This window comes from Lotus japonicus, chromosome 3, assembly GCF_012489685.1.
Source record: "Lotus japonicus ecotype B-129 chromosome 3, LjGifu_v1.2".
Taxonomy (NCBI): Eukaryota; Viridiplantae; Streptophyta; class Magnoliopsida; order Fabales; family Fabaceae; genus Lotus; species Lotus japonicus.
Window position 1 is genome coordinate 17,068,493 of NC_080043.1, and position 20,755 is coordinate 17,089,247.

General features: G+C 35.6%; 2 protein-coding genes across 2 annotated transcripts; both read right to left on the reverse strand.

The window, feature by feature from the left end:
• Positions 1-308: 308 nt before the first annotated feature.
• On the reverse strand, positions 309-3,827 carry LOC130743139 (phosphoglycerate kinase, cytosolic). The gene is made up of 7 exons (XM_057595261.1): positions 3,670-3,827; positions 3,367-3,576; positions 2,728-2,805; positions 2,362-2,622; positions 1,835-2,152; positions 1,366-1,524; positions 309-737 (listed from the first exon to the last, which is right to left on the reverse strand). Exons 2-7 carry the CDS (start codon positions 3,559-3,561, stop codon positions 543-545), a joined length of 1,206 nt encoding a protein of 401 aa, XP_057451244.1. The 5' UTR covers positions 3,562-3,576; positions 3,670-3,827; the 3' UTR covers positions 309-542.
• Positions 3,828-12,414: 8,587 nt separating this feature from the next.
• LOC130743275 (phosphoglycerate kinase 3, cytosolic-like) lies at positions 12,415-16,308 on the reverse strand. Its single transcript, XM_057595448.1, has 6 exons — positions 15,777-16,308; positions 14,764-14,841; positions 14,416-14,676; positions 13,685-14,002; positions 13,358-13,516; positions 12,415-12,838 (listed from the first exon to the last, which is right to left on the reverse strand). Exons 1-6 carry the CDS (start codon positions 16,191-16,193, stop codon positions 12,629-12,631), a joined length of 1,443 nt encoding a protein of 480 aa, XP_057451431.1. The 5' UTR covers positions 16,194-16,308; the 3' UTR covers positions 12,415-12,628.
• Between the last annotated feature and the right edge of the window lie 4,447 nt (positions 16,309-20,755).

Here is a 20,755-nt window from a genome sequence, read left to right on the forward strand (position 1 = left end):
CTCGGACAATTTGCATGGATTGCATGCTAATTTTACCCATCCCCTACCATTGGCCACTCCCTCTTCCATGCCTTCCAGATTCCATCCATCATCATCACTTTTATCTTCAACCTTCATAACTAGCTAACTTCAAGTCTTAACCCTACCCCACCCCATTTTCTTTTCTTTTCAAGAAGAATCACCCAACATTACCAACACTAAAGAGACTTATTGTTTACTTCAAGTTTGCCACAAAGTATTTGCTGTCAGTTAATCCTTTAATCTCCTCCACACTTCACATCAAATCATAAAGCACAACACAAAAAATATAGCTAATTAAGCAAACTTCTTTGCAAAATGAACATTGTTTGGGAACAATATATGATCAAGCGCAAAGCAACATCATGCATGGATGTGCCACAAAAACCTTTTTTATTTTGCAAAATCTATCCTAAATTAAGCCTCTACAAGAGCATCTCTATTGTACCTCAATCCAACGTTGGTTGAAACCCAACCATAATAAAGCACAAAATGTAAAGGTAAGGCACCATCTCATGTTTTGCTTAAGCATCATCAAGAGCGAGGACTCCAGGGAGTGGCTTCCCCTCAAGAAGCTCTAAGCTGGCACCGCCACCGGTGGAGATGTGGCTCATCTTGTCTGCAAGCCCAACCTTCTCCACAGCAGCAACAGAGTCACCTCCTCCAATGATGGTTGTTACTCCCTTGCCACTTAGCTCTGCCAGTTTCTTGGCTATGGTCTGCACAGAAGATAGAATTATAAAAGTTGGAGCAGCAGAGTTTTAAGCTTCAAAGAGCCTTTAGATAAATCATTGCACTGGCAATGCAAAAGGTTCAAGATTTTAAGGCTTAACCGAAAGACAATTGCACACATGTTTAGGAAAGAGGTGAAACTTCTCATGATTTACCAAAGACAAACTCTTATAGCAAATTTAGCAATACAAGATCATATATCCCACATTGGATAATTGGATAAATTAAAACAAAAGGGGTGAGTTTTGGTTATAAATAAATTGAATACCTAATAGTAAGTCTAAAGAGAATGTTAAAAATAAAAAAATAAAAAACTCAAAGACCAGTTCATACAAAGATCCACCGACATTTGATTCATAACCAGTTTTATAATTTTTTCTTTAACCTACTTTTGAAAATCCAGTTTTTGCAGGTTTATTGGACTGGCCAAAGGACCACTGTGCAATTCTGAAAACTAGAGTACTTGTTAATTGTGGTCATGCTTATGAAGGGTCCAGGTTCAGAAAACAGATAAATGATTAGCAGTTCTTCACAGTGAAGCAATTTTGCAAGAACGTTCAGAAATGGTGGATGATTTATAAGGTGAACTTTTCATAAATTCCAAATCATTCATACCTCTGTTCCTACTGCAAACTTATCAAACTCAAACACACCCATTGGTCCATTCCAAATGACGGTCTGAGTCTTGTCCAATGCTTCACCAAATGTTTTGATGGAATCAGGTCCAATATCCAACCCCATCCATCCGTCAGGGATGCTTGAAGCTGGCACAGTCTGCAGAAATATAAAAAAATCTTAAAGTACATATCAACATTCTAAACACTAATATATGCGTATGGGATCATAAAGCTATGGAAATAACCAGTTCAAGTAACATTTCCTTAGTTTAAAAATGTAGAGAAGTTGTCATTGCACCATAGAATTCCTAAATTGTCATTTATAATTGTACTGTATCCTCAATCCCCAGTTGACCATTTGTTTCAAAAAGAAGAGTCCTCACAAGTGGTGCGTGGTAGTGAACCAGTGCAAATACTGGAGAACAAAATTATAAATCTAACTCTCAGAGAAAGCTAGAGCCTAGTACCTTGCTGTTAGCATCAGCGGAAAACTTGTCCGCTATGACAACATCAGTTGGGAGCAAAAGGGCAACTCCTTTAGCCTTGGCCTTTTCAAGAAGTGAAGTTGCAAGATTAAGCTTGTCTTCCTCCACAAGTGATGACCCAACTGCAAGACCCTGGGCTTTGTAGAAGGTATAGATCATTCCTCCACCAAGCAAGAGATAATCAACTTTCTCCAACAAGGATTCAATAACTCCAATCTTGGACGACACCTTTGACCCGCCCACAATAGCAGCAAATGGTTTCTTAGGGTTTGACACGGCTCCAACTAGATAGTCAAGTTCCTGAAACAATTATACAAACATTAGATCAAGATCAATCAACAGTAAGTATGTGTTTGGATACCGGTTGAGTGCATCCCAGTCCATAAAGAGTTTTGTTCACTATTTGTCTCGAAGTGATTGCTATCGTCCAGGTATCCAAACATGGTATCTAAACATATCCTAAATGAATTGCCCAACATACAATGCAAATGCAATTACATCCCACATACCTTCTGCATAAGGAATCCAGCAACGGCGGGCTTCAAATATTTAGCAACACCTTCTGTAGAAGCATGAGCTCTGTGGGCAGTGCCAAATGCATCATTCACATAGAGATCAGCAAGAGATGCCAATTTCTTTGCGAATTCAGGATCATTCTTCTCTTCCTCCTTGTAGAACCTCACATTCTCTAGAAGAATGACACCGCCTTCTGGAATTTGTGCAACCAACTTCTCAACTTCCTCACCAATAGAGTCGCTAGCAATCTTAACCTATATAATCAAGAGAGAATAAGATGATTAATGAAAAGCAAATCAAGCAAATTAGAGGGGTTCGAGATAGTGCCTAAACAGAACAGAGCAATTTAGAATCCACACCTCAGTTCCAAGAAGCTCAGAAAGCCTAGGCACAAGTGGCTTCAAACTGTATTTAGGTGTTACACCCTTTGGCCGTCCCTGAAAGCAGCATAGCATGTTCAAGGTTAATATTAGTTTACAAACTACTACCAATCACATAAATCACATTTAATAATTTGATGGTTGCTTAATCTTTAATCTGCGGCCAACGGCAAGTTCAAGGTCAAACTAATTTTCAAGTTACTACCAATCACTCACATCACACTTCTTAGATTGATGGTTGCTTAAACTTCAACTAACACATTAAAAAACCTTCAAAAATCAAAAAGTTTAAAAAAGAAACAGACAACAACATGACCATATCAGTAAACCCTCCAGATTTATGTCTTCCAAAGATCTCATTAACAAAACAAAATAAAACCTCAGTCAAATTAATTTCAACAAAAAAAACATTAAACCACAACTTGAATCAACATCAATCAAACTTAGAAACAAAAACAATAGTTCAACAAAAATCCAATAGCCCATCAATGAAAACCCATGTTAAGTACTAAAACTCAAAGCAAATCTCACAAACTCAGAATCCAAATCATGCAAAACCCAAAAAAAAAAAACACAGACCCAGATCTGAAAATCCCATCAAATGGATAGAAATCATACCAGATGGCTGGAAAGGATGACCTTAGCACCAAAACCAGTCAAGTACTTGATGGTAGGCACAGCAGCACGAACTCTAGTATCATCAGTGATGTTAAGGTTATCATCCAAAGGAACATTCAGATCAACCCTGACAAACACCCTCTTCCCCTTCAAATCAGCCTCCTTCAATGTTCCAACACTCCTCTTAGTCGCCATCTTCTGAAAAATCACCTTCAAAATCGAAAAACAAGGGGAAAAGATAAACAAACAAACAATGATTGGAACGAACCAAACAAGAGAAACAACGTTGATGGCGAAACTCACAATGGGTTTATAGTTGAAATCGCAGGTTAAGGTTAACGAGATCGGTTCAGACAGTGAACGATGGAACGAACGTTCTGGAAGATTTATAGAGAAAGCTCTCTGGGCTTGGGTTTGGTGCCACACGTGTGTACGGCACGTGTGAATGCTTTTCTTGTGTGGCACGGTGGGCACAGCAGAACTAGAAAGAATCTATGGAAATTGTTAGCCCAAGGTTTTTGGGTTCAAAGTTTTAATGTCCTATGAATAAAATATAAACCAACAAATTACTAAAAGTCTTGAAATTTTAATTTTAATTTTTTTTAGATATAATGTGATTTTAATTCACCTCATTTATATAAAGTAACTTAGACAACCCAAGAGAGGTAGCTCAGTTGGCAACGCAGACTGAATGTGTGGGAAGAGCTATCGGATTCGATCCCCAAATAATACACCCTGGAGGAGAGATGAGAAGCCTTACCTGTGATTAAATCTTGAATCTGACGACATTCAAAAGGTGACCGTTACCGGATGTAAATACCAAAAAAAAAAAACTTAGACAGCCTTTTTTATTATATCAATTTTTTAAATGATTAAAAATGTAATTCTTTATTTTTCCCTAAAATTACACTATTTTTTCTAGATGAATGATAAGCGAAAATAATATAAATGAAAGTGTACAAGAGGAATAAATTCCTTCATATTCATGTAAAAGTTGTAAATTAAATTGTTCATTTAAATTATATATTATTATCATGTTGTCTAGAATGTTTCAGTTTCACACTTTTAAAATGACATTACATTCATTTTCTCCACAAAAATGTTACATTCATTTTCTCCGTCCCTTGTAATAATTTGACATTTTCTTTTGATACATCGGAAATGAATAATTTGACATTTTCCTGACTAGCCGATTTTTTTTTACTAAATGAAAAACATGGATGATTTATTTTTATTTATTTTGTTGAGTTTTAGAGGATAATGAAGTAAATGTAGAATTATTAGATTATATTAGATTGGATGTGAATTCATACAAAAATAACAATTAATGCATTTTTTTTTGAAAGAAACAATGCATTGTGACTTAGTATAAACTTCTAAAATTAAATCTGATACATGGAATAATCAATAAGGATTTTATATCTAGTCTATATGTATCAAAATTTAAATTTAGTAATGATTTGGAACTTTTATTTTTAATAGGCAAATGTTAGTTGTTAAAAATATTAGTAAATTAATCTCTCCTCCGGGTTCGAACTCGGGACTCTTCACTCTTCACCCCACCCAACTCTTATGTCCCTAGCTTACCAATTGAGTTATCATTTGGTGACGTAATGATTTGGAACTTAATGTAAAGATACCACATAATTCTCATATTTTGCAAAACTGAAATTAAAAATAAAATCGAATCTTACATGATTCTAGAACATTTGTTGAATTATATGAAGAAAACAGGCGTCAAAAACAGGCCTAGAGGGAAAGTCAAAAATGAAAAGGGAATATAAGAGGAGAGAGGAAGAAATTCCGAAGGATATTCCATTCAGCATGTAACTCTTTCAATTTATTTTATTCTCCGTATTTCTCTAAAAAAGATTATTTTATTCTCCTTGGAGTTAAAAATTGGTAATATATGCACAGTGATTAGCTGCTTTAATTATACGCAGACTAGGAGGCCCCGCTATACTCGAAAGATATTTGATATTTAGATTTAAGAGTTAAAGATCAAATTTTTGTTTCTGTAGGCAGCTGACCGGGTCCTTGAAGCTTTGCTTTGGAGCCGCTGTTGTTCGCTCACCACTAGGGATGTCAAAATTATCTACATCCGTGGATAAAAACCCGTTATGGGTAAAATTACTTGCGCTCACAGGCATCCACGGATTTATTTAATGGATATTTCTACTATTCATTTATTAATGGGACGAGTACGAATATTGATGTATTCATACACATTGATACTCACCCAATATATAAAATACTAAAATATATTTTATGTATATACATAAATGTATATTAAGTCTAATATCTAATGAATTTGTGTTTGAGTTATAGTTCTGCTTCAAGTAAACTTATTGATGACCCGGATTTAGTGTTGTTTTTAGGGTCATTTCTTTGTTAGTTTTGAGTCTTTTTGTTGAGTCTCATATAGTGTTTCATGCATTCTCATGCATTTTTATCTTTCTTTGTATTTTTACTTTGCTTTGGTAATTTTGTAGTTTTGTAGGGACTTTTCTTGCATTTTAAGTAAGTTTAAGACTTGCATAACTTTTCTTATTTTATTTGAGGGTTCTCTTTGCTAATAGACTCTTGGAGCTTCTGGATATTTCCTTGGCTTTGTGGTTGGGTTTTCAGGTCTGAAACTGAAGGAGAAGGAAGGTCAAGAAGCTTGGAATTGAAGGAAGGCTTAAAGAGGCTTGAACAGGAGTTAAGAGGAAGATCAAAAAGGATTTCCAGCGTGGAGCGCCTAGGCGTGCTCCATTGGCGCCTAGGCGCCAATTACTTTTTCCAGGGTTTCTGGAATTGGCGCCTAGGCATGCTCAATTGGCACCTAGGCGCCAATTGCCTTCCAGAGGCACATTTTCAGCTTGAATTGACGCTCATGTAAGAATTTTCATGTTAAAGTTATAATCTTAAGTTCTTTTCCACATGTTCTTCTTCTTCTTTCCATGAATCTCATTTTCTGAATTTCAATCTAAGCTTGTATGCATGCTTGCTTTATGCTTTTCTATAATCAGAACGGAAGTTTTTTATAGATTAGGGAACCGATTTGGGATTACCCCTTCTATGTTTGCTACTAGGAATAGAGGAAGGGTTGGGGTTTGATGGCCTGAATTTGCATGATCTAAAACCTCATATAAATGACTAAGTACACAAGGAATTGGGCTTAGCTTTTAGTATGAGAGAATCGCTTATGTGAGGAATCAATAAGTGAGTAACTAGGCTATATCATCAAGGAGAGATTCATGAGTTCATGTGCTTAGAATGATGTACTTGAATTGACTAGTTGAACAAGAACCCAAAGCATTTCCATCTCTGTTTTTCTTATATTTTATCTTTGCTACATCGACCTATTTGTGTTTCAATAAAACAAACCTTTGAACTCAAGGCTTAAACCGAATTTAGTCACTCACAATCCCTATGGTTCGATATTTAAAATCGGGTGGATTCGTACACTTGCGGATTTACCAACAAGTTTTTGGCGCCGTTGTCGGGGATTGTTTGTGATTTTTGGTTTTTGTTACGAGTTTGAAGTATAGTCTACCTAAGACTATAACTTAGGGCTGAATGGGAGACAACCCATTTTTTTTTTCAGGTTTACGTTTTTGTTTCTTTTGTTAGTTTTTTAGGAAATAAAAGTGGAGAACACTTGGAGGCACTCAATCACTTGGAAGGAGGTTCTATTCTTACTCTGAGTTTAGTTCATGCATTTTTGCATATTTTTCTTTTGTATCCTTTTGTTTTTGTTTATCATTTTCGATCATGCATTGTTATATAGAGTCTTTTACACCTTGGTCTTTATACCTTTCACTCAAATGACATGTTCCCAAGTCTTGCTCACTTACATGATGCTGGTTTTGAAAATGTTTTTAAGTGGATACTTTGTGCTTTCTTTTGGGGAGTGATTGTATGTTTGGGAAAGAGAGGGGGAGATTTCGGTCTTCTAAGTGTTGACCTGAGGTTAGAGTTGATGTGAGTCCACAAGGGTCCAACTTTGACCCTTCACTATATAATTTCCCTGGAGGATCCTGACTCACTTGCACTTCTTGGTTCTGTGTTTCATTTTGTGCACCCTTGAGAGTAGCTCTATGAGACTTGCATTTTTTGAGACCGGTAGGTTTTCTTGGACTTCAGATTTTGTTTTATAACATCTTTGTCCCTAGTCGACCCTTTTGAGTCTTATGGGGATTTTATTGTTACCTTGTTTATTGGGCTGGATGATTGGTTGGATTCAATGGGGAGTTGTGGTCCTTAAATCTTAATGGAGCTAGTTTTTGAAAAGTGAAATTGTCCCTTGCCCCAAAGAAAAAAATCAAAAAAATTAAAAAGAGAAAATGAACTCCATGGGTGGATGGAGTTCCAAAAAAGTCAAAAGAAAAAAATGAACTCCATGGATTGGGTGGAGTTCCAAAAAAAAGAAAAAATTCTGAAACAAAAGGGGGTTGAGAGACTTGTGTGCTAAGTATCAATTGCTTTAAGATTTCATGAAGGACCACACTCAAATTTTGTGCAGCCTTAGTCTTCCTTAGGGACCACCTACCATGTGCTTTACCTAGCCAACATCATAACCCTTTTGAAGTCTCGTTGAATAATGCATTGTCGACTTTAGTTGCTCTTGAGTGAATGATTCCCAAGACTTATGAACTTGCTTGTGTCCTCAGTGCACTAAACAATTGTCTCATGCGAGGATGTTAGCTCTAAATGCTTCTCATAGTGGACTCTAAATCTTCTTTTTCTAAGAGTTGCATAAGGTTGATTGTTGTATCTTTCTCTTGGAACTAACTACATTCACTTGATCCCCCGGTTTTCTGAAAATGTATCCCTCTTTTGGCATGTGTGTTGGGAGTTATTCTTTGTGCTTGAGGGCAAGTTAATCTTAGTGACGCTCGAGGGCGAGCTGTCGTTGAGTATAGTGGTGTGATGACCCGGATTTAATATTGTTTTTAGGGTCATTTCTTTGTTAGTTTTGAGTCTTTTTGTTGAGTCTCATATAGTGTTTCATGCATTTTCATGCATTTTTTTATTTCTTTGTGTTTTTACTTTGCTTTGGTAATTTTGAAGTTTTATAGGGACTTTTCTTGCATTTTAAGTAAGTTTAGGACTTGCATAACTTTTCTTATTTTATTTGAGGGTTCTCTTTGCTAATAGACTCTTGGAGCTTCTGGATATTTCCTTGGCTTTGTGGTTAGGTTTTCAGGTCTGAAACTGAAGGAGAAGGAAGGTCAAGAAGCTTGGAATTGAAGGAAGGCTTAAAGAGGCTTGAAGAGGAGTTAAGAGGAAGATAAAAAGGCTTTCCAACGAGCTTGGAGCGCCTAGGCGTGCTCCATTGGCGCCAATTACTTTTTCCAGGGTTTCTGGAATTGGCGCCTAGGCATGCTCAATTGCCTGCCAGAGGCACATTTTCAGCTTGAATTGGCGCTCAGGCGTGCTGAATTGGCGCCTGAGCGCCCGAAACAGCCCAGACTCGTGATTTTTGCCTATAAATAGGATTCTTGTCATTTTCTCTTGTATCTTTTCATACTTTGTAAAATTTTTCTGAATTTCAATCTAAGCTTGTATGCATGCTTGCTTTATGCTTTTCTATAATCAGAACAGAAGTTTGTTATAGATTAGGGAACCGATTTGGGATTACCCCTTCTATGCTTGCTACTAGGATAGAGGAAGGGTTGGGGTTTGATGGCCTGAATTTGCATGATCTAAAACCTCATATAAATGACTAAGTACACAAGGAATTGGGCTTAGCTTTTAGTATGAGAGAATTGCTTATGTGAGTAATCAATAAGTGAGTAACTAGGCTATATCATCAAGGAGAGATTCATGAGTTCATGTGCTTAGAATGATGTACTTGAATTGACTAGTTGAACAAGGAACCCAAAGCATTTCCATCTCTGTTTTTCTTATATTTTATCTTTGCTACATCGACCTATCTTTGTTTCAATAAAACAAACCTTTGAACTCAAGGCTTAAACCGAATTTAGCCACTCACAATCCCTCTGGTTCGATATTTAAAACCGGGTGGATTCGTACACTTGCGGATTTACACACACTTATACAATGGTAATGGTGAAAAGAAGCCCTTAGACCCAAAAAGAGTATAAAAGAAGTATTTTCCTTTACACATTGGTTGATTGTAAAGTCTAATCTTAAATTTTATTTTTAATATAATTTTATTTTGAACAAATATATGTGAATTCATTTATGTTCATGGGTGTCGGGTGTCCATGGATATCCACAAATATTTTAAAATCAGGTTAAAACTCACTTAATTGATATCCATGCGGGTATGGAGCGGGTACGTGGGTATATACGATCCATGCCCACCCGTACCCATTGACATCCCTACTCACCACTGTTCTGTCGCCCAGTTCCTGAGGTTGTCTAGGGTTTGGAGAATCCAAAGGCTTAGGTTTGGGTGACCCATGTCCTCATGGGCTTAATGTTATGGGCCTATTTCCTTTGGTGTATCTTGTAAGTAGTTTGGCTGTAATCTCACTTAGTTCTAACTTTGTTTAGATGTCCTAAGTAGTCATGAGCTTAAATGTTTTTAAACTACCTTGTAAGTTGGTTTGGGCTAAGGGTTCAAATTTCTTTCATTCATTGAATGAACATTTGTTGAAAGTGCCTTCATGCTGCTCTTTTATTAAATGAATCATGAACCTTCGACCAAAAAAAAAAAAGAGTATCAAGTTGCTTCATCTAACCATTAATATTTTTCTTTAATTTTTAAATACACAAAAATAAATAGCTAAATTAAATAAATTGACACTCTTAAAAAAAATTCCACATTGTTGATGGATTATTCTCATTTCCAAAAAAAAATTCCAATAGAGAAGATCCATAAATTTTTTGCTCGGATGTTTTTTTAATATTGATATCTTGTAGTATTTTACTATATTGTTAATTCTTTAATAAAAATATCTTCCAAACTTGGGTGGAGCGGTGCTCCAAACTTTGGCCTTTTCCTAAGATCACATGGAATTCGCGCTCAAATTGCATTTTCCCAGGAATGAATTTTGTGTTGCAGCATGTTCTTGCCTCGACTTTGAGGTTTCAATTTGATTACTCCCACTGTCAAAACTTGCTAGTGAATCGTAGAGACTGGCAGGTGCAAGCTGGGTGGCATCCCCCTCCTCCTTCATAGACCAAGTGTAACACTAAGGATTCTATGCGGGGTCCTGGTCTCTAAGCGGTGTGTGGTGATGTTTGTCGCGACTCGAATGGAGATTGGCTCTTAAGTTTTAGTCAGATCTAAGGCACTACCAACGTCCTCAGGTCGGAATTATGGGCAATTCTTCCAACGTTCTACATAATGGATGTCAATCAAAGTGATTAAAAATAATTGTTTAATCTTTATGCACTGCACTATTTGAGAGACCTTTGACATTCATTACACATGGATAGAACATGGTTGCCTCAATAAAGAATATTACCTATGGTTTGAAAAAGCCAACACAAATCATAAAGGTTTAGTTAAAAAAATTCATATGCTTCTCTATTATGATTACGGTGGTAAAAATGTGTAAACATGAAAGTTAGTTAAGAATATTTGTATGTATTTTTTTTTCCATTAATAGAAGTTTTAGTTATATCGAATGTAATTTCTTTTTTTTAAGTTGAAAATTTATTTATTTAATTTAAAGCAGTGTCATATCCTAAGAACATTTCTCTCAAGATGAAAACCCACACCTAAACACAACAAAGGGGAAACCTCCCCAAAAGAATCCCACAACAAACACCTATGATGATTTCTGATATGATCTGTCTGCCCCTGGATCGCCAACTATTGCGGAAAGACCTATATCAAATATAATTTCATATAGGAATTTCATTAATTAATTCATTGTATGTTACATTTTTAGTTTATTGTAGGTCAATGCAACAATGGTAAATCTTAGAGGATGTTAGCAAAAAAATTCCTAATATTTATGTAAACCTCAAATTTATAATTATTATCAACCAGAATTTTCAAAATTAAACTACTTTGACAGATAAATTTAATTATTATTTTTACGGTTAATTAATTTAATTTCTTAACACTAATAACATATATATATATACATATCTTTATTTTGTTTTAACATTTTTTTAATTTATTATTAATAACTAAAATTCTAACTTTTGTAATTAATACCTAATAAATTATTTTTATAAGAAACTCAAAATTTAATAATCAATAGTGCAAGTGTTTTTGCTTTACATAATTAATTGATATTGATGATTGATTGATGGATATTGATTGATTAATTGATATTGATATTGATTAATTGCTTGATGATTGATATTGATTGATTATTATTATTTAATTTTTATCCTAAAGTAATGATTTATAATTAAAATTGAAATAATGTTAATATATCATTTTAAATATGAGAAATAGAAATTTTTAACAATTAATAATTGATATAATGAAAATTATAAAAGACTATTAATAACTAGCTAATATATTTTATTTTTGTGAGTCAAATTGCCTTTTACTTATTATTATATTATTACTTTAAATTTTTATCTCAAGTTTTGATTAATAATTAAAATTTACATAATTATAAATTTTTTATTTTTATACATACGAAATTGAAAATATTATGTTCCAAAAAGGAAAAAGGAAAGAACTAGTTTCATGGCTGACGGCTTTAGAAATACCTTAGGAAACCAAATAAATATCCTAATATGTGTGGTAGGTTCATAATAAGGAAAAAAAAAAGGATTGCTTTTCAATTTTGTGGCTCAGGTTCCATAATACTTGTACATAGTAATATAGGGCTGTAATTCCTGTAAAGCTTAGTATGCCAGCCAAAGATTATGCAATTCAGATTTTCAAGAGCCAATGGGATCCACTTCTTTTTCAATCATTCAATGCCTTACCCTCCTCACTTCACAAACCAACTACTGGTGGAAGAGATTACAAGCTAAAGTTTAGATTCACATGAATTTCCCCATCTTTATAAACAAAGTGCACGCAATCATCCCACAAGCTCAAGGCATGCAATGCCAACAGATTTGACTTATATTCAAGGACCAAGAGTGTGACAAAAGATGAAAGCTGATTGCAAAAAATTTGTGGTAGGTAGCAACTACTGGATTTATTTGAATTTATGGCTCTCAGCTGGGTTTACAGTTACATGTGATTTATGAATGAAGCAAATAACTCAAGCATGATAAAATTTACACTAACAAACTCGGAAGGGTCCTACAACATAAGCTCTTTTACAAGGTTGTGAGAACATTGAACCCCAAGGTGGGTTAAACTTCCAAGCTGAAGAAAATTGTCTTACACGGCGACTGGTACGGCTTCATCGAGAGCGAGGACACCAGGAAGCTCTTTGCCTTCCAATAACTCCAAACTTGCACCACCACCAGTAGATATGTGGCTCATGACACTAGCAACTCCTACTTTCTCCACAGCTGCAACTGAATCTCCTCCTCCAATAATAGTTGTCACCCCCTTTCCACTAAGGTCAGCCAACTTCTTTGCAATAGCCTGAAAGAAGGGTACAAAGTATAAATTATATACATAATTATTAGCCGCACAAAATGGAATAGGTTGTAGTAACTCCAGATGACATTTGAATCCCTGATCCAACACAATCTTTCCTATGATATAAATGAACAAGCATATAGTTTGCAATAAGTACAAGTTCCATTAGGAAGATGAGAGTATGTTTGGATACCCATTGACGCCAGCTCTAACGGGCATTAGCACTTACTTTTAGGCAAAAAGTGAACATAACTCTTCTTAAGGCTATGTTTGGATACCCGTTAGCACTCACTTCGAGGCAAAAAGTGAACGAAACTCTTTTTATAGATTGAGATGAAAGTGCATTCACGTTAACTCAACTGCTATCCAATGAATGTGCTTTCATGTGAACTCAACTAGTATCCAAATACACACTGACTCCTACTGCATATTTCTGAGAGTATGCATCACTTTAGAGTGACATATATATTGATTGCGAACATGTTTACCATAATATGAATATATGAGGATGTTCTTGCATACCTCTGTCCCAACAGCAAACTTGTCAAACTCAAACACTCCCATGGGTCCATTCCATATGATGGTTTGGGTAGTATCCAATGCATCACTGAATGATTTAATGGAATCTGGACCAATATCCAATCCCATCCACCCATCAGGGATGGCAGATGATGGCACGATCTGAAAGGGTTAAATGCTGAGTTTAAATTCTTTCCGCAAATGTTTCTGAATGAGTAACACACATTAAAGTACATCGCTAATGGGAAAAAAACTCATTCATAGTTTAAGTGGTTTAGCTGACCAGATCCTCCGACCAATATCTGATCTAAAGTAGCTTAGAAATCAAACCTTGCTGTTTGCATCAGGAGCAAATTTGTCTGCAATCACCACATCGCTAGGTAACAAGAGCGACACTCCCTTTGCCTTGGCTTTTGCAATTAGTGTTGTAGCAAGTTCCAACTTATCTTCTTCTACAAGGGATGAACCCACTGAGAGGCCTTGAGCCTTGTAAAATGTGAAGATCATTCCTCCACCAAGAAGAAGGATGTCAACTTTTTCTAGAAGTGACTCAATCACTCCAATTTTAGATGAAACTTTGGAACCACCCACAATGGCAGCAAACGGTCTTTTTGGGGTTGATACTGCCCCAACAAGGTAGTCAAGTTCCTAAAACATGAAAAGATACATGTGAAAAATAATTATAATTACAATAATATTGATAAAATGAAGAGTGCTAACAATATACTGTTTCCAACACACCCTCTTATTGGTCGAAATCAATTAATTTAGGAGTAGGACCCAACACACCCTCATGTTAACGTTGAAAAGAGTGTGTATTAGGCATTTCTCTTGATAAAATGTAGATTAAACTTTTTTGAAAATAATCGAACAAGTTTTCCCTGAAGAATTATTTGCATTTGACATGAAAATTACTTCACATCAAGTAATGCAACTTATTATAACATGAATCATGTTAAAGAAATTGCTATGAAGTTCAAGAACATTATTTTGATAGTCCACAGAAATATTTTGGGTTAGTTGTTGATAATGATTTAGAAGCAGTGGAGAGATAAACCCACCTTTTGCAAAAGAAAACCAGCAACAGATGGCTTCAAGTATTTAGTGACCCCCTCTGTTGATGCATGTGCTCTGTGAGCAGTACCAAAGGCATCATTAACATACAGATCTGCTAGAGAGGCAAGTTTTTTTGCATGCTCAGGGTCATTCTTTTCTTCCTCAGGGTAAAACCTCACATTTTCTAAAAGTAGAACACCTCCATCTGGAAGAGAAGCCACCAGCTTTTCTACATCTGGACCAATACTGTCATCAGCCTTGACAACCTGTGAAAAGAAGTAAGGAATATTGGAATTATCCACCAAAAATCACAACAGTAGTAAATTATCTCTTTTCATATATTAATAGCACACCTGGATGCCAATGAGTTCGGAGAGCCGGGGTACAAGAGGTGCCAAGCTGTATTTGGGAGTGACACCCTTTGGCCGTCCCTGGAAATTCAATCAAAAGTCACAATGGTTAAACAAGTTCAGACCTCTGTTTATATAATCTACTCTGTTTTTGCAAAGGAAAATTACATTTATATTACCAAGAGAGCCTACTAACTACGTAACACAAACAAAACTGGAATTTTCAACCATCAAAACCATTTCCTTTAGATATTAATCTCACAACTACAACAAGAAATTCAAAATTTCCACAGTCCACAAATATCAGCACCATTGATTCTGGTTGATCCTCCGTAATCTAGTTCAGAAGTAACCACTTTCATAGGCACGGACTACGGACTATCAACAAAATGTTTTCCTTGAAACACAGAACTCAGTTATAAAATAGCAAAAGCTGAATCTACCATCAAGAACAATGATCAAATAATCCACCAAAAACCCTTTATCTCTAAAGTAACCGGTGTGCACTTTAGAGGATAATACAATACAAAGTTACAACTTTTAACTGAAAAAATCAATGACTGTTTGAAATAAAATACATTTACATTTACAGCTAAATATGAAGCTATTAAAATTTACTCCAATTTTTCAATCAATAGTTATAGCTCCGGCATTTCGTCCTCCAAAGTGATCATTCAAACCCACATTCTGCTTTTGCTTAATTTCTAGTCTCTGACTTGAATTCAACAGATTCCATCTATGGTCTCAAAACAACTATTCAATTTTTACTCCAGTAAAGTTTTTATTTTCACTAACATATTGATTTACATTAAACTTGGTAGAAAAACTCAAAAAAGTAATTTGAATGCAATGAATCATAAAGCATCTCAAAGGAGCTAAAAAATTCCAAAGCTTAGAATCACAAGCTGAATCATAAAAGTTTCACATTCTCAATTGTGTTAAGTGAGAATAAAAATCATGACATAACAAATTCAAGTGAAAAATTAACATGAGAATCCACTAAATCACAGTCTTACCAAGTGGGTGGTAAGGATAACTTTAGCACCATTCTGAATAAGGTGCTTGATGGTGGGTATGGCAGCACGGATCCTGGTATCATCGGTGATGTTCTGGTTGTCATCAAGAGGGACATTGAGGTCCGCCCTGACAAACACCTTCTTCCCCTTGAGCTCCGCCGCGGACAAGTCTCCGACACTCTTCTTCGCCATCGCGGCCACCGCTCTCACTCCCTTCCCTCTCACCGCCGCAACTCTGGATGCAACATTCACCGCCAGTAACGGGTCCGCCGCCGAGAATCCCAGCCGCCTGAGTGGGCGGACGCCGAAGGTGGACGAGAGGTGGACGCGGGAGGAGGATGTGGCGGTGGTGGTGGAGGAGGTGGTGGTGGAGCGGAGGAGAGAGAAAGCGGTTGGTGCTGCTGCCGTTGATGCCATTCTAGAGAGAGAGAGAGGAATGTGAGTGTGTGATTTTTTTCAGTTGAGAAAGCAGAAAGAGTTGAAAGTTTGGAGGGTTTTTATGAGGTGGAAATGGGAGAGATAGAAAAGGGGAAGAGGAAAAAAGGTGAAAGAAAGATGTGGACGTGGAGTACAATGAGAAGAACGATTGGGTATGGTGAGGGGATTTTGGATTTCTCTTATCGTTGAGGAGAGGTTCATGATCTTCCTTGCTTTTCCCTCTCATGTGCATGTTCGGCAGCTAGATTTAGCACCCCACTCATTAGAAATGTCACCCCAATTTCGGAAACTAATATTTCAGAAATAAGGTTTCCGAAGTATTTTTTCACTCAAAAGTGGGATGTTACATGTATTTTGCACTACAAATCATGAATTAATTTCGGAATATAAGATTCCGAAATAATTCGGAACCCGAAAATCCGAAAATTGGGGGTGTGAAATCTAAGGGTTGGGGTGTCAAATCCAGCTCTCCCCATGTTCTCTTGTATAATTTTTCTGAAATCAAAATCATTATGTGATAGGTAACCTTTTTTTTTGAAATCAACCTCCATTAATTAAGAAGAAATAGCAAGGCCCGCCGCATCAAGAAGCGGTAAAACAGCAGCCGGAGCCTCCTCCACCCAAACAGCAATCTGAAAGGTGGAGGCATGCTTCGCCAAATAGTCAGCAACAGCGTTATCCGAACGACGAACAAAAGATAAACTAAAAATATCAAAACAAGAAATCAAAGTTTTTTGGTGTAATAATAATTGATAGAAATTTAGGGTAAAAACAGTGGATAGCAATAATTCTCTACTTCTGAATATGGGTTCTTCATATAATTAAGAAAGTGAGTTTTATGACTAACAAATCATATTTTCATTCATAGACATAAGACTTTGATGTATTGGCTTCTTTGCTGTATAGTTCTTAATTTATGCTGGCAAATTTATAAAAAAAAATTCAAAGACATAAGGCTTAACAGATGATTAAATCTATTTTAGACTAAGAACATGTGAGTTCCTTACACAATTTTCAATCAATCAAAATGTTTTATTATTCATTCTTTGAAAAGGTTTAAGTTTCAATAAAAATTTACACACGTTTTTGGAAAATGTTACTAATAAAGTGACTCTCGAGAAATTGGGCGGTTACACTAAGTGAGTGTGGTTAAATAATCATCCATGTGAGCAGGGACGGATCCAGACATTATATATTGGTGTGACTAAATATAAAAGATATATTCTTTCAAGTTTATCATTATGCTAAAATAATCACAATGGTTCATTGACAGACATAACCTTTGATAAGTACCAGAAGGTTTTCAGTTCAAATCATGTTGGCTGCATTTTTTGCGTACAAAGCATGAGGCAAAATGATTCCTAATACAAACAACATACTTCTTATGGAGAGATAGCCATAAGTAAAAGCAATATAAGGTAAACATAGTGAACATTTTTTTTTTACATTGGAAAGATAAATTGCACACGTCAGGAGTCGACCTCTGGACCTCCCCTTACTCAACTCATATGTCCCCAAACTCCTACCACTTGAGCTATCCTATGGGGACAAACATAGTGAATATAAATCTACCACCTATATTTATAACCAGAGGTACTAAAAAAATTCACATAAAAAAAATAAAATTCATAATTCATAATCTCTAAATAGGATTGTTTGAACTATTTATGAACAATAAGTATTACATGACTTTGCTAAACAAACTCTAAACACATGATAAGGGGTAATTAAAGGTAATGGAGAAGAGAAACGAAAATTATAGTTTTTCAATTCCTTAAGCCCAATCTTTGTATCTGATTTCTTTTCCAAATTCTTATTAATTGACATTGTTGCTTTTATTGGTGCTTTGGGTGTTGTTATTATTTGTGTTGCGGCTACGAATATTGTTGTTTTTGGTGTAGTCTATGTTGCTCAAACAATTATTGCTCCTGAAGTTGATCGTTTTGTCATTGTGATTGCAATTCTCATAGCTGCTATTATAGTTGATGTTGTTGAAACGTTCTAGCTGCTGAATTTGATTATATTGCTCTTGAAAATGAATTTGAGCTTGTTGAAGTTGTTGTGCAGCTAAAGTATTGTTCAAGGTCTGATTATTGGAGCAGTATAGTTGTCCATTTCCAAATGAAGCACAATTCATATTTCCTCCATTAGCTTGCCCAATCCATACCCTCAATTGTTGAATTTCCTCTCTTTTTGTATTGTTTAATGCTGAAAAAAATGAAGTATTTTATAACAAATCTACTAAGATCAAAATGAACTCTCTAAGCACATGTGAAAAAATTATATTCAAAATGAAATCATGAAATCTCATTTACTAGGTAGTATAGTGTATTCCAAGTACACCCATAAAAACCAACTAATCAAACCATAAAATTTCATTTCTCAATTTACAGTAGACATATATCTTTATCTAAGTCAAATGTATTGTTCCAAGGATATTACTTACTACTAATTCATAAAATAAAAGCATAAAATTAAATGTAAGGTTAAAGCAAAATACTTCGTAGTAGTCCATCTACTTAAAGATCATATTCCAATTTCCATGTAACAATCTACAAACACAAACCATTGTCAGCTAGATATTTCTTTACTCATTTTGAATTGTTTTGACTTTTTAACTCACCAACTTGATTATACTACTAATTACCTACCAAATTTTACACATAATATGAAGCACCGCTACGTCCAAACAAAGAAAGTTAATAGAAGATTAGGACCAATATTAGGCAAACTTTTACATGATGGTTGTTGAAGGGGGATTACAATGTTATTTCTATATTACCCAATCAACAAATGTCATGTGGTAAGTGAGTGTCTTGTGGGTGCCATGTCAATGTAACTTATGAAATTCAAATTCCAGTCCCTCTGCTATTTGTATAAAGAAATGTACCATATTATATTAAATCAATGAAATTATCATAAAGTGTTTTATGTTTTTAATTTTAATCTTGTTTTGGGTAAAATCTAATTTGGGGTAAAATCTAAAAACCCTTGACCTAGTTTCAATCCCCAATCTGTTCAACTATGTTCTTCATTAGGGCTGCGAGGTGGAATTCAACCCTGAAGCAAGCACTGCGTTCAAACCTCTGTTTTGCTAAATTCAATTTGAATTTAAATTGGAAGTTAACACCAAAACCATGACAAACCCTTCAATCCTTGCTTCAACTAATTTATTGTTCATCCCGAAAGTTGACTGTTGATAGCCACATCCATTACCATTTTTTATACTCTACAATTGCAATACTTTTCTAATATTTGATAGGATCAACTCGGTTCCCGGATGCAAACTTCCAAAACACAAGAAGAAACAATACTAACAGTTATTAACAATATAATTTAGAAATGACTGCTGGAAACGAAGTGATTTTCGTCATATCAAAAGGAGCTTGTGGCGAAGGTGCAATAAACAAGACTTGCGGCGACAAGCGAGGGGGCTTGCAGCGAATGATGTGTTTTGGACGGAGGTGGACTTGCAGTTCAAAGGAAGGAATCTGGAACGAGGGAGGAGGCCCGTGCTCAAAATGAAGCTGGAACATGGTGGTGCAATGGAAGGAATCGCGGCGGTGGAGACACCACCACGGCAGGCTGCCGCCAAACAGAGCAAGAGGATGAATTTTTGTTTTCCGATAATTTACCAGAGGATAAATTAGGGTTCATGAATTCTTCTAAAATCTAATTTTAAGTTTTTTTTTGTTACAGAGAAAAATAGAATCTTATTTTAGGTTTTTTTTTGTTTTTTTAATTACAAAAATAATTAAAATATATAAAAACTAGAGGCTAAAATGAAAAATTTAAAAAGTTTAAGGACTAAAATTTGGGATAATTAAAGTAATTGTTGTTGGGGCTGCAAGAGGTTGCGCTAGGATAAGTGGCATAGGCGGAATTCTGAGAAATTGTAGAAATGAAGTCCTTGGTTTCTTCTCTAAAAATATTGGGGCTGGGTTTGCTATTGAAGCGGTAGTTTTTTTTTCGAAGGATTACAAAGGATCTTGTTTTTTTCAATGATTCAGTAGCAATGGAAGGCACTATGAAGAACTGGTAGATGGTCCCAGATAGTAAGTGATATGCTTATCTTTGCTGCAATTTGGTTTGCTGTTGTGGTCTGATTGAGTATATTTCCTTGATATCTTCATTCATGAAAGTGGGGCGTTGCAGTTGTTCTTTGTTGTGGTATCTTTTGGTTTATCATGGAAGGCTTAAAGAGGTGTGGTTTGTTCAGTGAATTTTCCTTGCTTTTGCCTAGTCTGTAGAGGTGGGCTAGCTTGTAAGCGATTTTGGCTTTGGAATCATGCGTATTTGTTAATTGCATCTGTCACTATCTTGCTTAGTTTGTGCAATTGTGCTATGTGGTGAAGGATTCCATTTTTTCCATTGGTAGCAAAGCCACGTTTTGTACAGGTGTGAGGTGCTTGAAGAAAGTTGTGTTGCGAGAAGAGGTGAAGGTTTCCAAATTTATTTCATTGGTAGCAATGCCCACGTTTTCTCTTGGGAATGCCATAATTTACTGGGTGCTATAGAAAGAAGAGGAATATTTGATTATT